General features: G+C 41.5%; 1 protein-coding gene across 21 annotated transcripts in view; it reads left to right on the forward strand.

The window, feature by feature from the left end:
- Positions 1–22,722, forward strand: part of LOC104064347 (rap1 GTPase-activating protein 1) — an 80,512-nt gene that overhangs the window by 13,199 nt on the left and 44,591 nt on the right. For 5 of the 21 annotated variants that reach the window (XR_008448190.1, XM_054056264.1, XM_054056541.1 and 2 more), the window contains exons 7-19: positions 2,124–2,227; positions 3,711–3,789; positions 4,080–4,133; positions 4,224–4,307; positions 4,558–4,658; positions 5,645–5,774; positions 6,046–6,201; positions 7,663–7,734; positions 7,920–8,006; positions 8,661–8,795; positions 10,346–10,492; positions 12,200–12,303; positions 14,770–14,886. Coding sequence is in view for 19 of the 21 variants with exons in the window: in XM_054056264.1 (XP_053912239.1) it covers positions 2,124–2,227; positions 3,711–3,789; positions 4,080–4,133; positions 4,224–4,307; positions 4,558–4,658; positions 5,645–5,774; positions 6,046–6,201; positions 7,663–7,734; positions 7,920–8,006; positions 8,661–8,795; positions 10,346–10,492; positions 12,200–12,303; positions 14,770–14,886 (1,370 nt within the window). In the remaining 2 variants the exon portion in view is untranslated. The other 16 variants (XM_054052625.1, XM_054055524.1, XM_054053297.1 and 13 more) reach the window with 13 other exon arrangements.

The raw sequence follows: 22,722 nt of genomic DNA on the forward strand, positions 1-22,722 counted from the left end.
ACTTTATTGTGTCCAGAGTATTCCTTCATAGAACGCATTCTAAACCATGCATGTTCTGACTGTACAACTCAACACTTAGTTTACTATCTCAGTGCATAACGCTTTTGTGTCATGCACAAGGAAGCATTTAGTCAGTACTTCCTGTTACTGACTTCATGCTCCTTGGGTATCATCTCAGATTGCAAGTGACTCTATCTTTGTTTTGAGATGACTGCTATTCTCATGGTAGAACAGCCCATTAATTATTTGCAGGGGCTTGTTTTTTTATTTCTCTCCTCGATTTAATGTGACCATGACAAATGCTTTATAGTTAAGCTGAGGAGATCATTTCCACAATCAAACAGCATAAAAACACTGGTGTGCACCAGAAAAGAATCTGTACACACTAAAATGTATGCAGTGTACTTTGGTTATGTCTTTCAAGTTGGTGATGATTATCATTGGAAAATATATCAACAAACAACATAGGAGTTTGTACCTCCTTTCCATGAAACGCTTGACGAGGTGAATTTGGGAATCAATCTCCCCATAGAAGTGTGTGTATTTTACCTCCTAGGAGTGTCTCAGTGAGTGGACAGAGCTTCTTTTTCCTATAGAACCACTAGTGGGAAATACATCTGAATATCTTGAGGTACATCATCTGGGATTTGGAAATTGTCAAGATTTGTCTACAAAAGACACCAAGAGACAGTCTTACTTTTTTCTGTTGCCTAAACTGTTCTGCAATGAAGATCTCTGTGGACGCATTCCTGATTCCACCATCAGCAAATTGCTGTATGACTTTCTCCTGATTTAATGGTCCCAAGGCATAAGGAGGCACAGATAATTCTGCCTGCCAGAGAGTAGCTGAGGTGATTTTGGTTTTCAGATTCTGTATTTTGTTTTATTTATTATTGCTTTCCTTAGCTGGGAAGGAGTCCTACCCCGCTTCCATCATCGCTAGCTCAGAAATACCATACCACTCCCACTATATTATCCTGGACTGGGGCTAAATATTGGAATGTACTTCTGCCCCTTTCAACAGAAGTTCCATTAGTAGTGAGAGATTAAGATGTTAATCTCATCAAATCTAATCCAAAGAGAATCAGATCATGATTCTGCATGACAGTCTCATTGGTCTCACTGTCCTGCTTATATCTCAGACCAAATAATTTTGGACTGTTCACTGAAAGCAAGAATTCAGTCTCAGCTGGTCAGAGTTTGGTCAGGGTTTATGTAGCAGCCAACTTCAAAAATTGGCCATAAAATGGTTTTCCTCTAGGAAGATGGGAGTGATCTAAGCATTTCTGGATGATCTTACCTATTCAGTAGTCTCATTGCGCTAGAGTTTTCTGCTCACATTCCTTGTCAAAAGGCTTTAACCTTTTGAGATTAGAGGTTATCTATATCAATATATATCTTTTACATATACGTATGATAGATACTGCTATACCTAGGCCTTTGGAACATGGCTGTGTACCTGGGAGAAACATATGGCCACAGCTCCTTCTGTGTAGAGCCTGTGAAAATGTTTGCATTATGGTTCACTGTTTGACTGAAAGACTCTCTGATTGAGGTAAACTCCACTGAAGCTCAGGCAGTGTTAGTGGCACCGCTGAGAACAGTCTTCATCTACAAAGCTCTGACTTTTTTGGTTACCTGGAGCTCTGACTGCATCCTTTCTGAGATGTGAGTGCTCTTAAAAGTCAGCTGTTTGGTGTAATGATCCTGCCATTACGATTTGTATAGAAAATTCCCATGACCACATGCAGTTGAATGTGCTGGAGCCGTGCAAAGTCTGAATGGGTACAGGGAAAGGCCATGAAAGACAGAAATTTTTTTACAAGAAACTGTATTTCTTCAAAATGTGTTGCTTAATGTTCTCATCTTATTCCTTCTTGAGAGCCTTTCTGATGATGGACAGCTGAGGAGGAACTGAACTGACAGTGGAGGAACTTTGACTGATATTCTCATGCATTAATCACCAAGGGGGCTGGGAGACAGCATTTGTATGTCTTCAAACTTGTCATTGTTTGTTAAAGAAAAAAATAGCTTATGTTGAGTGACAGGTTGTATGCAAAAAATCTGGGAAACTTCTCTGGGAAGCATGTTGGGAATAAAGTGTTTTGTCTTCTGGTTTTCAGGAGCACCAGAACTTTTACTCCAGTGACATGTCCTTGGGCTACCTGGTACTTTCTGTGAAGTATGAACAGAGTGAGAAACAGGAAAATCTACGCCTGTTGCTGAGGTAACAGTGCCTGTTGATCAAGTGCGTCTTACTGTACAGTCTCTCATCTTACGTTGAGCTTTTTCTGCATAAATATTGGTGTGAATCTTATGTCTTTCTCCTGGAGAGGACTGCAAAGGAACCTTTGAGCCTTCTTTTCTTGCTGTTCCCTCAGAGTCACCTCTCAGCAGTTTACTTCAGGAAGCTGAGGTGGTATTTGTAGGCACATCCTTGTAGTTCCTCTGTGAAAAACATCTTTTCTTCCTTCAAAAAGAAAGTTCTTCTGTTTATTCTGTTTACTTAGATACTTGTGAGTACTCTCTAGGAGAATATGGATTTCCCAAGTGGAGGGCAGCCTAGCCCAGGCCTATCTTTGGACTTTGTGCTTGAGACTAAGGTTCTCTTGAAGGCAAGCTAGAATGTTGCTTAGCTTCCCAGAATAGCCTATGAAGTGCTGTAACCTTTAGGGACTCCACGGAGAGCCATTATCCAGAGGGAGCTGCTGAATGAACTAGAGAAAGGACAGAGGTGGATCTTGCATAGGTGAGAGGCATGCTGTAGAAAAGCTTTTTATCACACTGTGGGCTGGGTGCACTTCCAGTAGTCAATATGCTGCTGGAAGCAACTGATGTGCAGTTGCTGCTGACAAGGACTTGTCCAGGACTGAGGGAAAATACTGGCTGTGTAGGAGTCAGTTACAAGAGAATCATTGATGAGTTTCATCCATTGTATGTAAAAAACATTTCAGAGTGACAGAAGGAACAATAATCTTGAGGGGAAGAAAGACGGGGCATATTTGTGAGTTGTGCCATGGAATGTTTGCCTGAACCCAGAAACCTTCCTACATGGAAGAGACCGGTGAAGAACAAAAGGGTAGAAATTCCCCTGTTAAGATGTTGTATTATGCACAGAACATTTTGCTCTATATCTTGGTTAGAATGTTTTGAAGAGGACTTTGTGATGGCCCACTATTTCTTCTCCCATAGAAAGGCATCGCTCCTTTAGTATATACAGAAAGAGAAAGGAAGCTTTTCTCCATCAGCTTTCTGGAACAATGCTACAACAGTTTCTATCTCCTGCACTTTGCACAGATCTGCTTTCCTAAGCTTTCTCTAACAGGCCCTATGATCTTATGGTAGATACGATCATACAAATCCATTATATTACTGTGTCCATGAATTGTATTTGAATGTTTAGAGTTCATTGAAAGAAAATGGTACAGGGGTCTAGGGTAGCAAAATATTTCTTCAAGCAATAAAGGAACACAAAGGAGGAAGAGACTTAGCATTCCTGTTTTGTCTCCCTCTGCTCCCCACAAGAAGTGATGAGCAATAAAAACTGTATAAATACCTTCCTCTTCCAGTGATTTTATGCAGCAGACTTAAAATTAATCCTCTGGAATTAATTGCTTTAATCTGAAGAAATGGCTACTCCTTCTTTAAAGAGCCAGTGTTGCTTATGTCTCACTTCAAGCTTTTGTTCCAATGCCTTTGATTTGTGGCAGGACTCGGACTGGTACCAAACATGACTTGATCCCCATTTCCTGTCTGAATGAATTTCCCAATGCTGTCCAGATGGCGAAGGTGAGGTTCATGCTTGCCTAATCACTGTTATAACCTCATTCTTCAAATTATTTTTGCTTCTGTCCTCTCATTTCCCTCCTTTCTGCTGTTCCCAAATAATGCTGACATGTAGTTCCTTTTTACACTCCCATATAGCTTCTCTTCTCTCTCTCCTAATTTTACCTTAGAATTTTTGGGTGAAGGGACTGCTGTCAGATAATTGTAAATTGTGCCTATGCTCTCACACCCATAGCAAGCTAGGGCACATGATAATCACCCTTCTGTTTCTCTCTCTGTCCCTTGCTCAACAGCTACTGTGTGAAGATGTGAATGTTGAACGCTTCTTTCCTGTCCTGTACCCCAAGGTACAGTGTTCTGATATGTCTATATGTCCCTTTTTCATCAAGTTTTGGCTAATGACATCAGAATGATAATTTTTATTTTCATTACTTCAGGCTTCTCAGCTTATTGTTGCATTTGATGAACATGTCATAAGCAATAACTTCAAATTTGGTGTCATCTACCAGAAACCTGGACAGGTAAGCTCCCTCAGATCCCACAATACTTGAGGCAGACCACAAAGAGTCAGTTCTCTTAGCTTAAATATAGTAATGAAGTCAGTACTAACCTATGAAAAATACAGACGCTGTAAACATAGCGGGTAGAAGCCTACTTATGTTGATCAATTTGTTTGTGCAGGTCCTCAAAGCTGGTTAAACTGTGCATAGATATTACTGTCTGTTCTTTGTACTGCTTGTGGTCCTTATGACTTCCCCTTTGCTTTTGAAGACAACCGAAGAAGAGGTGTTCAGTAACACAGAAGAGAGTCTGGGTTTCCTAGAGTTCCTGGATTTCCTTGGTGACAAGATTCAGCTGCAGGATTTCCGTGGGTGTGTACTCATAGAATCGTAGAATGGGTTGGGTTGGAAGGGACCTTAAAAATCATCCAGCTCTGACCCTCTTGCCATGGGCGGGGACACCTCCCACTGGATCAGGTTGCTCATAACCTCATCCAGCCTGGTCTTTAACACCTCCAGGACGGGGCATCCACAACTTCTCTGGTCACCAAGTTCCAGTGCCTCAGCACCCTCACAGTTAAAAATTTATTCCTAAAATCTAATTTAAATCTCCCCTCTTTCAGCTTAAAACCATTACCCCTCATCCTCTTACTGCACTCCCTGAGAAAGACCCTCGAGGTCCCCAGCTTTCCTCTAGGCATTGCCATTGCCATTGCCATACTCAGTGCCACTGGAAAGCCAGATGGAGTTAGGGAACACCACATGTTCAGATGCTGTGACTCTGTTAAAGCCCTTCCTTTGCAAAGTTGCTGTGTCCTTTGAATGTGCAGGTGGAGAAGCACAGAGAAGCCCGTAATACTTTTGTCAACCATATTGCGAAACAGTTGGAGCTTGAGTCTCTGCTGGTATTTTCATTTAAAGATCTCCTGGTATCTCAGTCTGACCCACAGTATCAGGAAAGAATAATTTCATTTGACTGTGCGAATGTAAGTTTATTTTGCAATAGTAGGGGTCAGTATTGTTTTAGTTTCTGTATGTAGGGCAGCCTGTCCTTTCTGTAGTTCTAAAATATAGCTTGTATTTCTCAGAAGAATGCTAAAGAAACTACCTCCTTTGAGGATCTCTGGTTTAGCTTCACAGCTTTTAGTGAGCAATTATGTTCATCAGCAGAAACATTGTACAGCTTCAGTCAGTGCATTTGTTTTGGGAAGATTTGGTGCCCCTCTATCATTAATTTCTTAAAAATTGCCTTTGATTATATTGATGTACCAAGCTACTGTTACTGGTATCTTCTTTCTTCTCTCCACTTCTTCATTTCTGTCCTGCCTGACCTATGGTGTGGTATGGATTTTGCTCAGGTTCCGGGGAGGCTTGGATGTCACTAGAGGTCAAACAGGCACTGAATCGGTCTATACAAATTTCCGGGGCAAAGAGATCATGTTTCATGTGTCTACAAAGCTGCCCTTCACAGAAGGAGATTCCCAGCAGGTACTGGAAGGACATGAAGGAACTGAACAGGGTGGCTAAGAAGGGAGGGGTACGTGATGAGGGGCTAGTTACAAGGGAGGGGTATGTGATGAGGGGCTAGTTAGAAGGGAGAATGCCTAACTGTGTGATGTTGGGAATTATGGCTGGAGTAATGGTGAAAGTAGTGATGAGAAGGTTGGAGATGCTAGACAGATTGGTGTTTGAGGTGCCACCATACTGTTCTACTCTTTTTCACCTGCCTTCTCACTGCATTAATTTTTTTCCTTTCCAGCTTCAGCGGAAACGTCACATTGGGAATGACATTGTAGCCATTATCTTCCAAGATGAAAGTACGCCTTTTGTCCCTGATATGATTGCTTCTAATTTCCTACATGCTTATGTGGTAGTTCAGCTCACTCATAGCACCACTGGTGACACACTCTACAAGGTAAATGGAGCCAATAGAGACCTCTGTACTGATTTGCCAATATTGATCCTTGAAGTGGAAACCTGATCTTGGGCCTTTGGGAGAGGTTCAGGTTCAGCCAGCTGTCATCCTAACGGGTTTGCTTGCTCTCTTAGCAAACTTGATCAATGTTTTCAGTGAAAGGCAATAATTAGATCTATTACGAGTCAATCCAGTAATCCAGCTCTCCTTCTCCTTCACCCACTCTTTGATCTCTGACTAGGAGTCTCATTCCTGCGATGTTGTTCTCTATTGTATAGGTCCTCTCTGTTTGGTGTGATTGCTCCTGTTTAGCAATCTGTGTTCATGTTTGTTGGGTATTCAGTTTTCATAAAGGTACTGACAAGCTGGATGGAGATAGGAGGTGAGAGTGAGGATGGTTAAAATTCTGGAACACAAGTATTTTACTGAAAGGAATACAGGACTGCTTACTGCCTTTACCTAGCAAATAGAAGGTTAAAGGATAATTTGATTATTTGTTAAGTGCCTACGCATGAAACTAGAATGTACTTGTATGTTTTCCAAAGTAGCTGATGAATTTCTGAAGCTTGAAGTTTGGGAATTCACTGTTTGGGTTTTTTTAATAACTATAGAAAGAGTTGGAGAAGCTTTTCTCTTCCTGCTGTTGTTTTCATCTTTGCCTGTCTGCAATGGCATCGTTTTCATCAGTGAACTAGGGTTTCCTGTATCAATAAAAAAAAAAAATACTCCCAGTCAGGAGCCTAGAGTCAGTGCAGAGTTTTCTGTAGAGGCTTTTCCAAAGCTTTTTTTAACTCATTCTGCCTTAATAGCACCCTAGAACCTAAGGAACTGCAGTTTGGGGAGTTTTTTTCCACCCATTGTTCCATTTACTTAAGCTTTAGTGTTTAAATTGGAAAAATAATGGGATTTATTTCTCTGAATCAATTTTTGCCATCAGAAAATTAAAAATGCAAAGCAGGTTTTTAACTGGAAGGTGTCTATTGTGAGGGAGAGGAAGGCCTTGTAACTAGAGGAACCAGCCTACAATGTGAAAAATCTGAACTAAATCAATGGCCTTTTTCCTTCTTCCTCATTAAACTCATGCCTTTTGCTGGCTCTGTGACATTAACGCTGGAGGGTTATTTTGAGGAAGTTGCTGTTAAGTTGTTCTGACATTGCTCCCTGTTGTGTGAAATGGCAAATAATGGTGGTGTTCCATATCAAACATGACAAAAAAATTACTGTGAAATAGTCTTAAGTGCTGTCTGTTTCTGGTAAGATAGTTGCATATAATTATACTTATCTGGGAGATAAATAAGCACATCCATTCACTGAGTACAGAAACAGATGGATGCATGGGACAACATATTAGATCACTCTTGGATGTGTAAATGATTCAGGAGGGATCAGATATACCATAATGTGAGGGTTTTGGTAGACTCACTTCTGATAATTTTTTTTTTTCCCCATATGTTGTTTCAGGTTTCCGTCACAGCCCGAGATGATGTCCCCTTCTTTGGACCTCCTCTGCCAAACCCAGCTATATTTCGAAAGGTTTGTTTCTCAGGTCCAGCGTCAGATGGCAGGGGAATATGCTGCAGACCCTTGTGATCTGTGTCAGTTTTGTCAGTCTAGATAGATAACTTTGGAGGTCTAAAGAGTAACAAGGCAGAGATTTTTTCATGTGATATTTTTATTAGTGTTTTCATCTCCAATCTAGTCTTGATCTCGTCTTGTAGAGTGCAGAGTTCCGAGAATTCCTCCTGGCCAAGCTCATCAATGCTGAGTACAGCTGCTATCGAGCTGAGAAATTTGCTAAATTAGAGGTGGGTCTCCTACATGGTTGCTTCCATTAAAAATTATAAACTGGTATTACTGCCAGATAAAGAAAGTACAGGATAATTTTTCTATTTTCTTTTACTTCTAATTTTCTGTTGCTTAAAAAAAGGAAGATGAAATGTGATTATACTTAACTATGTGATGCTTCGTTTGTATTTCACAGCAGATGTGACAGAATATGAACAAGCACACTCTAATAAAAAGATATAGTCCCCAAGTAAGAGTGGGAATATGATGCTTACATTTTGCTGAATGAAATTCTGTGTTTTCTGAAACTTGATATTGTGCTACAGAGTACATACTGATATCACTGATTTTGGCTCAAGGGACCAAAAATTCTGTTCCAGACTTTGCAGCTTGCCTGATCTAGAAAAAACTGCCTTCAGTCCATGCTTCTGTTTCATTGTCTGTGAGAAAGTACCAGTGTACTTTATGACTTGCTTTAGAAAGAGTTTAAAGAGCTGAGTGTCACTCTAATGTATTCTATAACTGCAGCTAAAACCTCTTCATACTGTTTAAGCTAATTTTCATGGTGAGGTTTTTTTTAAAAGAAGGATATGAGACATTGGGAAAGCAGCAGGTATTTGTGAATCCCTCTGCTCCCAATAATAGCTGTGGTTTTATTCCTAATGTTGATGCAGGAAAGAACCCGGAGTGCCCTCTTGGAGAGCCTTTTTGAGGAGCTGCAGCTTCGCAGCCGCAGTATGATGGGGTTGCCCATAGGAGAGGATGACAAGACAGAGAATGGCAGTGGAGGCTTCCTCGAGAATTTCAAGGTGAGCCAAAATGGGTTGATTCATTACCCAGTTGCTCACACTTTTCTTAAGCTCATTGTGTGTTCCTCCAAAGAACTTTGACCCTGCTGATCAGCTGTGCTTTGAGTGAGGCATAAAAAAAAAGTCTTTGCATCCAGCAGCCTTTCTTTAGAACATCTTCAACTGTGCTTTACCGTATCTCTCAAGATAAGGCATTTTTCCCCTTCCTATGCTCCTTTCTACAGAGCTACAGCATGCTTCAGGGTGGAATTCCTTGCTGTCCCTGAGACGTCAAACTCTTTATGCTTTGTACTGGTATGTAGTATCAGATAGGGTTTCTCTCCACGGCTTAGAGAAAAAGAGAGTGCTTGCAAGAGAAATTTTAATAACTAGTAGCAAGCAGCTTTCAGTTCCTACAGCAGATCTCTTCCAGTTCATTTTCATTATAACTGAAAGAATTGCTGATGAGTTACCTGTGAGTGCAAGAGATATCTGTGAGTGCACTGTCTTGAAAAACTTTGATGCTTGCCCTCTAACAGCCAGAGTTAAGTGTAGATGACATGTTTTTCTTCTTTGTTTTTTTTTTAATAAATCAGTATCAAGTGACAGGACTTAGTTTTAAAAGTTATCAAGGTGATGTGAGAAAGCATAGGTTTTTTATGAACAGGCAAATTGAGTTTTGAACTGATTATACAGAAAGAATCTAATATCACTTTCCTATCTACTTCTCCTTTCCTACTTCTGTGGCAAGTGTCTCACCACTTCTTTTGTCTGGACAGAGAGATATGTTTTAAGTAGCATTTCTTCAAATGACCTCCACCTGCTTTGTACAGTGGCCTGGTTAGAATTGTTAAGGGCTGTGAAACTATCTGTTCACATCTACTCTTGGTAGCTGTATTGCATAGCTCGTGTCAAAGCTGGGATGCTTTGGTAAGGTTTATTTTTTATGTACAGTCAGTCTACCTTGCCTTTATTGTTAACTAGGAATTTCATACTCAGCCATGTCTTATGCTAACTATCTCAAAATGTCCTTTTCTGGCTTGTAGCAGGTGCTGTGGTTTGCATGTCATGTACACAGATGACCTTTGTGAAAGGCTGCAGAAACTCAGAAAATGTATTTTTCAAAGACTGCAGATTTTGATATGACTGCTTTCCCCTTGGAACTAGCACTTGAGTTCATGCAAAACTCAGTCTTAAAGTCTTGAACAGGAGTTTGATTTGGTGTTTTGTAGCCTGTACTGGGTAGGACTGCTCCAGATGTTGCCTTCTTATCCAGTATGCTGGGATACTGGCAGGGAATCCCCATTTATTGCAACAAGACAAGGGAGGTGAAAATAGGGAATTACTTGAGGAAGAGTTCTTCCCTGACAGTGAGCTCCACTAATTGGCTAGGACTAAAAAATGAGTAATATCTAAGGTTCTGCCTTCTAGGAGTTAGGATTTCTGTGGTTCTGGTGTTGGTCTGTCACAACTTTCCACCCAATCTGTGGTGCTTTTCATGCTGCTCTACCTGTGTGCATGTCTATATGTGTATCTGTGTTTGTCTGTTTCCCTGCCTCCCTTCTGTTCAGCGAGTGATCAGAGGCCGCAGCCAGAGCCTGGATACCATGGGGATATCCATGAGAAAGCAGCAGCCAGCCACCCTGCCCAGCCGGCCAACTACAGCTGGCCTTGCCCTCAGCCAGAGTGTCACCGAGGGCCCTAAGGCCATTGCTGCGGTAAGGTATTTGGGAGGGCTGTAAGAAGAAATGCGGCATACCTTTGTGACCCACCCATACATTTTATTTCTCTTTCCCTAACAGCTTTTCCTCTTGTCCTGTGAATCTCTTCTTGTTGTATCATCCCATTTCACACATGGTGACAACATGTGTTGCAGTCTGCTTTGTCAAACGTACAAACAGCAGAATCAATACAGTGTGGGGTGAGAAAAAGAATGACTATTTCTAGCCACTATCAAAGCTTTTCTTATTTGATAGGGATACTTAACATACGTGATCAGTGTGAGCATAATAAATCCATAACAAATGTTTCTAGAAAAGGATCCATTTTTCTTTTTTAGGGATCTGAACAGGCTGGACCGCTGGGCTGAGACCAATGGCATGAGATTTGACAAGACCAAATGCCGGGTCCTGCACTTGGGGCACAACAACCCTATGTGGTGCTACAGACTAGGGGAAGTCTGGCTAGAAAGCTGCCTGGAGGAGAAGGATCTGGGGGTGTTGATTCGCAGCCAACTGAACATGAGCCAGCAGTGTGCCCAGGTGGCCAAGAAGGCCAATAGCATCTTGGCCTGTATCAGAAGTGGCGTGGCCAGCAGGACCAGGGAGGTTATTCTCCCCCTGTACTTGGCACTGGTGAGACCACACCTTGAATACTGTCTTCAATTCTGGGCCTCTCGCTCCAATAAGGATGTTGAGGCTCTGAAGCGTGTCCAGAGAAGAGCAATGAAGCTGGTAAAGGGGCTGGAGAACAAGTCTTATGAAGAGCGTCTGAGGGAACTGGGGTTGTTTAGCCTGGAGAAGAGGAGGCTGAGGGGAGACCTCATTGCTCTCTACAACTACCTGAAAGGAGGTTGTAGAGAGGAGGGAGCTGGCCTCTTCTCCCAAGTGTCAGGGGACAGGACAAGGGGGAATGGCCTAAAGCTCCACCAGGGGAGGTTCAGGCTGGACATCAGAAAAAAATTTTTCACGGAAAGGGTCATTGGGCACTGGCAGAGGCTGCCCAGGGAGGTGGTTGAGTGACCATCTCTGGAGGTATTTAAAAGACGGGTGGATGAGATACTCAAGGGCATGGTTTAGTGGTTGATAGGAATGGTTGGACTCGATGATCTAGGAGGTCTTTTCCAACCTAGTGATTCTGTGATTCTGATATTGGAAATAAGGTTACCTTGGCCAAAATGCATCCAGCTGGTTGTGGTCTCTGCACTAGTGATGTCAGTACAGGCAAACTACAAAGAAACTATGTCTGAGTAAGCCAAGAAGGTGCTTCTCACTGTTGAAATTTCTTGGTGACGGTTTACTCAGTTATATGCATTCTTTATGTCAGCATAATAAAGTTGCTGAATAGTCGCTTCTCTCCTTTAACTTCTAGTTTTCTCTACCCTTCTGATTCTGCCTATCCTTCTTTAATCATATAAGGACACCTCCCTTCCTGGGCCTCTTTCTCTGTATACTGGCAGTGTATCTTGTTCTGCCTTTGTTTCTACATCCCTCAGTCTCTTTCTCTTACCACCTTATATTCTCCTTCTCACTGACAGAAAGTACTCTTTGCACTGATGGGGCTTAGCCGTGCTATTGTATTACAGAATAAAGGAGAGGATTTGGATCCGTATCACAAACTCGGTCTCCCAAGCTTCCAGTTCTCTTGTTTTTCCTGTCTTATCCTCCCTCCCTCCCTCCTTTCTGTAACACTTTCCTTTTTTCTAGTCTTTTGCCTTGCCTGGTAGGAGCCCATCACGTACGCGAGCCAGCCGCTTCCATGGGCGAAGGAGTAGTGCCATTGGCATTGAGAACATACAGGAGGAAAAGAGGTATGATAAGAAGATGAGACAAAGAGAAAAAAACAGGAGGAAATGAGAAAATGGAGATAGAAGGGCACATTTAAGGATTGAAAGGGAATCAATAGGAATGAAAACGGAAATGGAAATGGTTGGAATGGGAAGGAAAGCCTGAGGTGGGTGGAGGAACATAGTAAGGTTGCTCTTACATATTGTACAGTATGATCCATCACTCTTGGTTCTTATATTCTATATTAAGAATCAGATGAAAGACTTCTACTTGGGAAGGGGAAATTCGATGCTTGATTGTTTTGATTTTAAAAAATTCAAACTGACAAAGATTCTGATACCTTAAAAAAGGGTTGTCTTTTTTAAAGAAGCTTTAAGTCAACACGACAAGCGTTCAAGTGAGATGATTTGAGAAATAGCTATAGTTAAGGGTGATATACAGGTTTAAGGAGTGTTTTGTCATATTTGACAGAATTATAACTATTCAAAAGTTCCCTACAGGTCACAAGAGATTGTTTATTTAAATCGATAAATTTGCCTCGGCTCTAGCTGAGACAACTCTTTAAGATTGTACAGAATCTCCAAAGCCACATGAATGTTCTGCATCTATATTTGCCAATTGCAAGAATTCCAAGGAACAGCTTAAAGACTCAGTGTAAAAGGCAAAAAGTCATCTTTAATGTGTGTTGTGGTTTAACTTAGACAGCAACTAAGCATTATGCAGCCACTTGCTCACTCCTCCGCATCCCATCCTCACCCTCCTGTGAGAGGGGGAGGAGAATCAGGAAAAGTGGATTGAAATAAAGACATTTTAACAGGATGGCAAAGGAAGAAAAAGAAAACACCAAAATGAGTGATGCACAGTGCAATTGCTCACTGCCTGCTGATCAATGTCTATCCCATCCCATAACAGCAATCACAGCACTTGGACTAACTCTCCCCAGTATATACTGAGCATGATGTCATATGGTATGGAATATCTCTTTGGCCTGTTTGTGTCAGCTGGCCCAACTGTGCTTTCGTCCAGCTTTTTGTGCAGCTCCTTGCTGTTAGAGCATGGAAAGCTGAAAAGTCCTTAACTTTATATAAACCCTACTTAGCAATAACTAAAACATCAGTTTGTTAGCAACATTATTCTCATAATAAATCCAAAACATAGCACTATACCAGCTACTAAGAAGAAAATTCCATCCCAGCTGAAACCAGGACAATGTGGAAACTAGTGATTTTACAACAGGAAGAATTACTATGTTTTCCCTTTCCAATTATTCTCTTGGACTTCTCCTTAATGAGATGCCTATGACCTAATCTGAATAAAAATAGTATAGAACTTCCTTTGAGAAAAATAAAATGTTCTGAGACAACTTCCGTGTAACAGTTTAAGCCAACGCAGTAGCCACAGCTACTCATTACTTTAAATAGTTTCGTACCTTTTGTTGTTATGCCCCTCAATCTATTACATTGTTTACAGCATCCTTCAGTATTCCCTTAAAAGGTCTGTAAAAGTTTTCTACCACAAGGAAAAGCCTTAGATTTATTTTATTTTTTTTCCCTCTCTTTGTTAGAAGGGAATTGGTAATCTACTGTGCTTATTTAGCTTTCCTTTTGTTTATTTGCAATCTTGGATATGGGGAATAGTAAGCCTTGTCTCGTGTGTTAAGAAAGACATTTTGGATGATTCTTGAATGTGCATTTTCACTAGCAACTTGTCTATTCTAACAGTTCGTTGCTCCCTAAAAGCAGACATCATTCGCTCCCTCTCCCAGTGTCTCTTTCAGGTACCCAATCCTGTCCCATTCAGTGTGATGGATACAATACTTAGTAGATTCTTCGTGGAACTAATTGAGCCAAGTAACCTAACAAAAAGTATCAACTTTTTTTTCATTGGATTAATTGTCTGCCAGGTTCTGCCATGAACTGGCTCATGAAGAACTCTGATGGGTACCAGGACTGATGGAAAGTACACCTAGCAAGAGTGGAGGAGGCTGGAGCAGGCTTGCTGTCTGGCAACAATGAGCTCACATGTCATGGGTGACTTCACCGTGAAGCTGTAGTTTAACGATGTGCAGGCTTCAATCACGAAGCTGACCCAGTCCATCCTACTTGTTCATGTGTCATAGAAGTTTCAGGGTTGTTTTAGTTTCAGGACTGTTTTTTTTTGTAAGGGTAATTTCCAGTCTCACAAACAGTTGTACTAGCACAAGTGAGGGCATGAGGAACTGATGAGAAGGGTACACGTAGGATCAAATGACCGAGAAAGCAGAGGAAGGACTTTGTGAACTCTATCACTGAAGCCACCAAAAAAACCCAACAAAAACCTGAGTTTTGCAATACTTAATAAAGCTTACCCCAATTTTCAGTTACTCACACAGACAGCTTTCTTCAGAAGTATCTTGCCAAGTACTAGTACAATAACACTACTGTACACACCCTATATCTTCGTAGTGTAACTTTGGCCCTGGGGTATAGCTGGTTTCTCTTTTGTTCCAGCAGAGACACTGCAGAGAGGATACAGAAGGTGCTGGATAGTCCAGGAACTTTCTTTGACCTGAAGTCTGATGGATCATCCAGTCCCAGCTCCCCAGAGTTCCCCAGCAGGAAGAGCAAGTGAGTTCAAAATAATTTCACGATGTTTACTGTGTCTGGTATTGGCTTAAATGTCTTGCTCTGTTGGAAGTTATACTGAGATTGTCTCCATCAGGCATTGCAGCATCTTAAAAGTTAGATGTCTGGCCGTGACACATCAATTCAGAGCATGTAAGTAAGGAATTTAGCTTTCTTAAATAGCCAGTAAAGAAAGATTGGACCACTTAAAGGTGATTTTGACTGTATCTTTACTGTAATGTTAGCTTGCATCCAGTGGGATACACAGAGCCCTAGCTGTCCAATTATCCATGCTTATTAATCTGTGTATTTCCTCTATAGTTTGCTCTGGAGTGATTTTAGAGCTTTATGGAGAAGCTTGGACAAGGGGATGTTGAGTTACACTCAAGTTCTGCCCTAAAGGGGTGGTATTCGTGCTGCTGCTCCCAACCAGCATGAATGAGCCTGTCTTAAGTCCTCCCAAAGTGTTTCATTACTAAAGTATGTCATACCACAACAAGTGTCCTCTTGTAAAACTCTTTATCCAGTAGTCTACAAAACAGTTCTCTAGATTCTGGTTGTCAGAAACTGGAAAAATGCACTTTTCTCGTAGTACAGATTTGTTGTTGCTAAGCTAGGATGTGATCCTATCTCAGATGCTTCAGGACTTCACAGAAACCATATATTTACATTTCTAAGACTCCAGAGCAGCCTGTCTCTAAGTCCAAGGCTGCAGCTGACTTTCTGGAACAACTTGCCACACCTGGTTTTTTCATGAGAACTTGGATGAGACCTGTGGAAAAAAAGCCACTAAGTACTTCGTAGTAGGGCATGTCCTTTCCTCAGGACTAAGGCTGCTCTGAGAAAATTTCAGGAGGTGCCCTAGAGCTGGGCTTCTATGGTTTTAGTTGCTCCAGGTGCCAAGTACGACAAGGAAGGGCATTCCTTCCAACTAGGCCAAATGCTCCCTAAGAATTACAGGCTGCTGACTGTCTGCAGTATTTCGGCTACCTAATTGTGTGCTGTAGGACTGCACAGAGTTTTGTCACAGCCACGCTGCAGAGTTCCGGTAAGTATGTTTTTGTGGTACTAATTTTTGAGTTGGGTCAGTGTCCAAAATTTTGGTGGGGCCAAGGAGGGAAGCACAGCTAGAAGATACGTTTAAGGTGCTAGTTCTGGCAGCTGAGGACGAGGGAGAATGAAGGACATGGAACTAATAATTGGTCAGCAACCCCCATCATTCTGTCTACCCTTTGTCATCCTTCCTGGCACCTTCATAGTGAATTATAGAAGTTCCTGGCTAGGGACATGTGAGGGACTCTTGATCTGATTAGGTAGCTGAAGTAACTTTGCATAACCAGCAAGAATTCTGCTTAGTAAGAAAACCTCTCTTAGCTCGGCTAATTCTGGTTACCCTGCTGTAGAATGGTGTGTGTCTTGGAAATAAAACCCAAAGCTTTCTTGACATCTGTTCCTGATTTCTTCATTTAATTGTGGGCTTCACCTTCTTCCTAACCCCCATTCTCTATTCATCAGCTGAGGAGGTGAGCCAGTTGCAATGGTTGTTTCAAATTGATGTCACATGCTTTCAGAGAGCAAACACAGCATGGGATTTCAGTAACAATACTTGCATTGATGTTGTTTATGCACATGAGGCACCACCTGTGTGATCTGGCAGTCTGTCTGCTTCTGTCTCCAGGACTCTCTTTATGCGCCTTTTTCCAGTCATGGGCTCAAATCCACTTGTAAGACCACCAGAAAAATATTTTTGTAGTTTTGGTGGTTTAGCCCATTCCTGGACAGTTTGTTTACAAGGTGAGATGCAGTATGGAGTTTTGCACAATTGGTTATTAGCCAGAGTTATAGTTGTGATTCCAGAGTTAGGGACCAGCCCACGTGCAGTCATACCTTCTGTATCATATCTGGACAGGGAATCAAGGGCATGTAATTCCACCGTGTAAAGCATATCATTTTCACCAAGACAGTATTACCACAGCATTGCAGGAAGAGGCCAGAAGTGTAATTCTAACAGTCTGTCTCAGAGACAGTTCTACTGAAGTAGTCTTTTTATTCTTCAGTAATTGTGGAACCACAAATCAGAATTATGATATATGGCATATTTCAAATGCAAAAAGAGTTCCAGCTGGTTCTAGAGTGATTTATGCAGCCCTTATTAAAATTTTGTCCCTGGTATTATGTCATCAGTCTACTCCTGGTTCCGTCCAGTGAGTAGCATCACAGGAAATTTCTCTATCACTCAAGTGTCCAGCATGTTCCTGCTGATCTTAATAATTATTTCAGATTCCAGACGTGAATGATCTATGTTCTGCTAAAACTAATCTGGAAATAAATGCAAAGGGAACACATAAATAATAGGGTAATTATTTGACAGTAGAGACAAACCAGCACTTAACTTTCTGTCCTTGCATGCTGATTTCTAACACACCCTTTTCAGTGATCAGCCTGCAGTCCATGAAACCACATTGTCTACTTGTGCTAACAGTGTCTTCTCTCCCATCTACAGGGACAATAGTCTTTAGTTTTTCTGCTCCACTGTCCAGGTAGCTTTCCAAATAATCCTTCCTAAGGGACAGACTCATAAGAATGAACCCAGCTTAAGTAACCAGGTAGCAAAACTTCTCAGTATCAGATGGCTTGCTGGATTGCATTGGAAAAATCAAGCACTGTACTCTCTATGTCCAAATCCTAGGAAAAGTACATGGTTTTTTTGTGTGTGTGTTTTCCCTCCTCAGACACATCTGAGTGGGGACATCAAGCCAATCAGGAGTGGAATGGATGCTACTCAGTCATTTGTTACCTCACTGAAGATACTGACAAGACTTTTGGGGTGAAATGAGAGTCCTGGCTAAGAGGAACATGAACTTTCTTAGAGGACCTCAAGGACTGTGGAGAGACCAAGTGGCACCAAGTAACGCTCCACTGGCAGTTTCTGGAGCGGGAATCCTGGGAAAGGGAGGTGGTCAGATAGCTCCCATTGGAGCATTTTGGCTCTATGTCCTTCCCATTGCCCAGTCAGCAGCCACCGAATCATTAGAAGTCTCTACCAATGATGGGGGAAGGAGGCCACTTTGAGTGCCTCCTCTTCTCTTCCCCTCCCATCAGATGAGTGAGAAGAGAACAGCTTGGCCCACAGAAGGCAAGAGCAAGAGAATATGTTTCCACCTATGTCTCTAGTGACTTTGGATGACATAGTTCAGGAAGTGCAGTGCAGAAAATGAGGATGGAGAAACCTGCTGAGGAAGGATGCTGAGAAGGAGATACTGTGTGAGAATCTAGGTCCCAGCTCATTTAAATTCATGTTATTGATTTGCTCTGCCAAGGGAGAAGCATGTTGGCCTTCATTTTCTCCAAAACATATTTCCTAAGCTCCTGAGGAAATATCTTTGGCCTATGTTGGCCCTATCTTTACTATTCTCCCTGTTGCATGCTGGCATGTAATATGCCTGGGACTTAAGGTTTCATTACTGCTTGTAGGTCAAGACTGGCCACATTTTGCAGTGTTTCTGAAGGAATAAATATATTTAGTATGTTAAAACTGTCTTATCTTTCTTGCTTTTCTTAGTTTTTTGGGGGTTTCTTAACATTTTTAAATGCTTCATCTCTCTCTTATTGTCTGGTCTCTTGTGCAGGCATTGAGTATTTCACCATAAATATTAGGCTTACACGCACAGAGCACCTTCTGCAGTGTAAGCATATCAGCCTCATGGGCTGCTTTTTCTCCTAGATGATGGCAAGCATTGAAATTGAAATTCTGAGCTCGTAGAAGCTGACCTTAATGGTCGACCTTGACAAATATGAAACATGCACCCGGCTACTTCGATGTCCATAACATTTGAGAGAATGGTGGTCAAGTGATCCAATACAGTTTGCTTGGAATGTTCCATTTGTAATGACTCTGTGGGAGCTAAAAGTTTAGTGTGATGAACCTACAGGAGCCAATCTACTAACAACCGGGCACATGCAAAATCCCCAGGATGGGCATCCTGACCTATGTGTGTTCCTATCAGTAAGCAGGAGGAGGGTTCTCACCCATCTGTTGAAGAGCTTGGCACTTGGTCGTAATAGTTTGGCATTGAGAGATTCTAACATAATGCAGATCTCAGTAATTTGTTTCTATCTTCTCATTGGTTCCTAAAAATTTCTTAGTTAACCATACTATAATGCTGGTTAATTTCTGTATGCTTTCCTGACTTCTCCTGTCCACAAACACAGTGGTGACAGTTTAAGCTCTATGACATGAGAAATGTGCTTTTATATTAGCCTTATACCACCCAGAATTTCACATGAGACCAAACATGATAGGCTGAGAGTGGCTGTGGGAATGGGTGGCCTAGGTTGGGTAGTACCTTCCCTTTATACTCATTTTAATGCTTTGTCATGTTATATTTAGGCTCCTAAAATCTCTGATCTCCAAAATGAAGGCAACTGTTGGTTTTAATGAATGTCTAGAGGCAAACAGTGCTTGAATGGAAGTGGCTTGACTCAGTCTGCTGTAAGACACTTAATGTTGTTGACTTAAAAATTCACTTAGTCTTGTCCTTTCATACAGTTATCCAGAATGGGAACAAGAAATGGTGTTTCTAGTAAATGAAGTAGCAACTAGAAATTAAGGAATACGAGCTGTTCACAGGAATTCTTTTCCTAGGTGTAAAACCTAGCAGTGGGTGAATCGTTTCTTCTTACTGACTGCCAAATAATAAAGCTATGTCACTAAAAGTGCAAGCCTATGTGTATCAATAAGCATGATGATGTTAAATGCTTGCATTTCACAGAATGCTCAAGAGTCAGACTTCAGGATACTGTGTGATGCAGCCATTCTCATGTTCTTCATCCAGTGTAAGCAGTTGTTGTAGTGGTTTGAGAGAAAATGAAACATCCGAGGAAGAGAATGACAGGGTGGGTGTATAATCTCTCAAAACAGGCTGTCTCCCTGATTTTACTAAGTACAATATTAAAACATGTCTTCTTTGCCCTCTCCAGGAGCTGATGTGCTCTCTTGAGGGCCTACCAAAACAGGATTCAATGATTCAGAGTATGTGGCTGGATGACAGTGACTGCACACCCAGTACTTCCAGCTCACCAGGTAAAAAAAAAAAAAAAGAAAGAAAGAAAACTAGAAAAAAATTCCTCTGTTTATGCTTCTAGAAGCATATGTGAGGTTGAGCCACTTTTGTTTGGCAAAAATCTTTTTATAGCTATACATAAGACTTGAGAAGCATAGGTAGATGATAGGCTTGGAGAAATGGGGAGAGAAGCTAACATGCAACCTGTATTGAGGAGAGAATGGGAAGGGCAAGTATGTTTCAGTAGCATGAGTAAATAGTACTGTACACACTACAGAAGGAGTTACGATAGATTGCAAAGAATTAATGTGTTTATGTGTTTCTATGGAGAACGTGTATCTCAATGGTTGCTTTTCTGAATGCAGTGTCCATTTAGTAAACTACATAGTTTGGATACGGCAATTATAGAGACTGTGCTTCCTGAATAAAGCAGTGTGCTCCTGAGAAGGTGGGTTATTAGGTAGCTGACTTGCTCTGAGATTTTTGGCTGCCAAGTCTGGACTCTTAGGGTAGTACTTGATTCAAGTTGAAGTAGTCAATTAAAGTCAGCTTGGATCCATTGACAGTGCAGAGATGATTATAGTCATTTTAAGCTCTCTTTAGTGCCATAGTAGGCAGATTACTGCAGTATCTGTTGTTGAGGTTGTATCAACTGCACTGATCTCAGACACTGTTTGCAAGTGTGTTTCACTTTCTTAAAATGAACTGCTTGAGATTGAAGCATTTCTTGCTGAGCATCAGCCTACAGCTAAAATGATGGAAAATTTAAATCAGTTTCAGTCTGATTTTGAGAGCAAGGCTGAAGGGACTACGTAAGATTTGAGGAAAATATGATTGAAAAGACCAAGCTTTTCAGATTGGGAAGTCATTGGGAACGGTGGAAGGCAAAACTTAACGTTTGTTTCTAAAAGATTCTGGAATAGGAGCAGATTGAGGTGGTAAGAGAGACTTCAGGATTATGTGGATGGCAAGGAAGAAAGTTGGTTAGAAGGAAGAGTGAAATCTGAAAGAATTCAGTGTCGTCAGCTCAGAGCAAGAGTAATAAATAAATACTAAAAGACCTGACACCATGAAATTGTCTCTTTGAAGGAATCTGGAAACGATACCATACAGGCATCAGCTGCTATGTGCCTGGTGGTCTGAGGATTTTCACTGTACTATTACCATGGCATTGTCCAGGCTACAATTTCCACAACTCTGTGATTATCCTGAGCAGGCCACTGCTCCCCTCACAAATGTTTGAACTTTATTCACTCCAGTTGCCTCTGTGGCCCTGCACTGAGACCAAACAGGTGTGAAAGATGGTTCTCTGTCAAAAGTGAACAAACAGCTTGTGTTCACTTGTGATTAGAAATAATAATAGGAACAGAAAATTAGGGTAAATACAAACTAGTTTGTTTTACTTATGTGTCATAAATTGTCTGTTATCGTCAACTAAAAGATTTCACATTACTTTTGACCTTGTGGGTAACTGTAGTTCCCATGGAGTCCTGGTTTAGCATCCCCTGTTCCAGCCTGGTCAGCAGCTAAACTGGGTGATTTAGTCCCAGTTCCACCCCCAACAGGGAAAGGGGAAAAGGAAATGAAAGACAGATACTTGTGTGCTGGAAACCAAAACTAAAACAGCTTTAATGAAATAATAATAATAAAAAGGAAAATAATAATATTAGTGAGAAAATAATAAAATATATGCAAATGTTCAAAACCAAATTGAACTCCTCTTATGACCATAGTCACCACTGATGCTGCAGGGCAGGCATGGGGAAAGCCCCAGACTGTATTCTGTGGCACATGGGAACTGGATTCAGGAATGCAGATTTTGGGATTGGGAGCAGACAAACAGATGAGGTCCTCACTGGATGGTGGCATCAAAGAAGGAGGCTTGATTCTCCTGATCCCTATGCTTTATACTGAGTATGACGTATATGGAATGGAATACTCTTGTTGGTCAGTTTGGGGCAATTGTCCTGTCTGCTTCTCCCTGCAGGTGTGGCCCTTTTTTGCCCTTTAACTTCGGCATTCCACCAACTTAAGGATGGCCTTTGTTTCCATTGGAATAAGTATAAACAATGGACTCTTTATATTCCTATGCCCTGTTACTGTGGTGATAACTATAAACATCAGGCCGTTCTCACTTCTAGAGGCAGACACTGAAAAAACATATTGTTTTCTCTCAGAAAATGAAGTTACTTAGAAGAGATTTAGCTGAAATTTTAGAGAATTGGTTCTGCTTTGCTCAAGCCTTGCCCTCTGTTTCTCCGACAGCACAGTCATACTGCAGTGCTGTTTTTAACAGTGATGTTACACCTCCTTTGCCACAGCCCATACTTTAATCCAAGTGTCATCTTTCCACAGATCAACTTATCACTCCCATCTGTAAAGCCCATCAATGCCTGTAAAGGCATCATGTAAAGCCCAGTGGAAATGATTCGCTAGAAACTTATTTTATATTGAATTGAGTTCTCTCTCCTTTTTGACCTTTACTCACTTGTGCAACATTTTCATTCCTGCATTCTTTCTCTTGCAAGAAAGTTCCACTGGATCCTAGCACTGTAGCTGAGCTATGAGAGTTCAGATCCGGATCCAAATGCTAGGTTGATCATAAAGGCCCACCTCACTCTGAGCTCTCAGCTTGCCACCTCGGGGAAAAGCAGGTGACTAAATATACTCTCCAGCAGAAAAGTGCAAGGTTATTCAGTCTAGCTGCTCCCCTTTTGTTATGAATACTGGAGGTAGGGATGCTTTCCATTGGCCTCTGCTGCCCTTCCCAGATAAC

Source organism: Cuculus canorus, chromosome 1, assembly GCF_017976375.1.
Source record: "Cuculus canorus isolate bCucCan1 chromosome 1, bCucCan1.pri, whole genome shotgun sequence".
Lineage (NCBI taxonomy): Eukaryota > Metazoa > Chordata > Aves > Cuculiformes > Cuculidae > Cuculus > Cuculus canorus.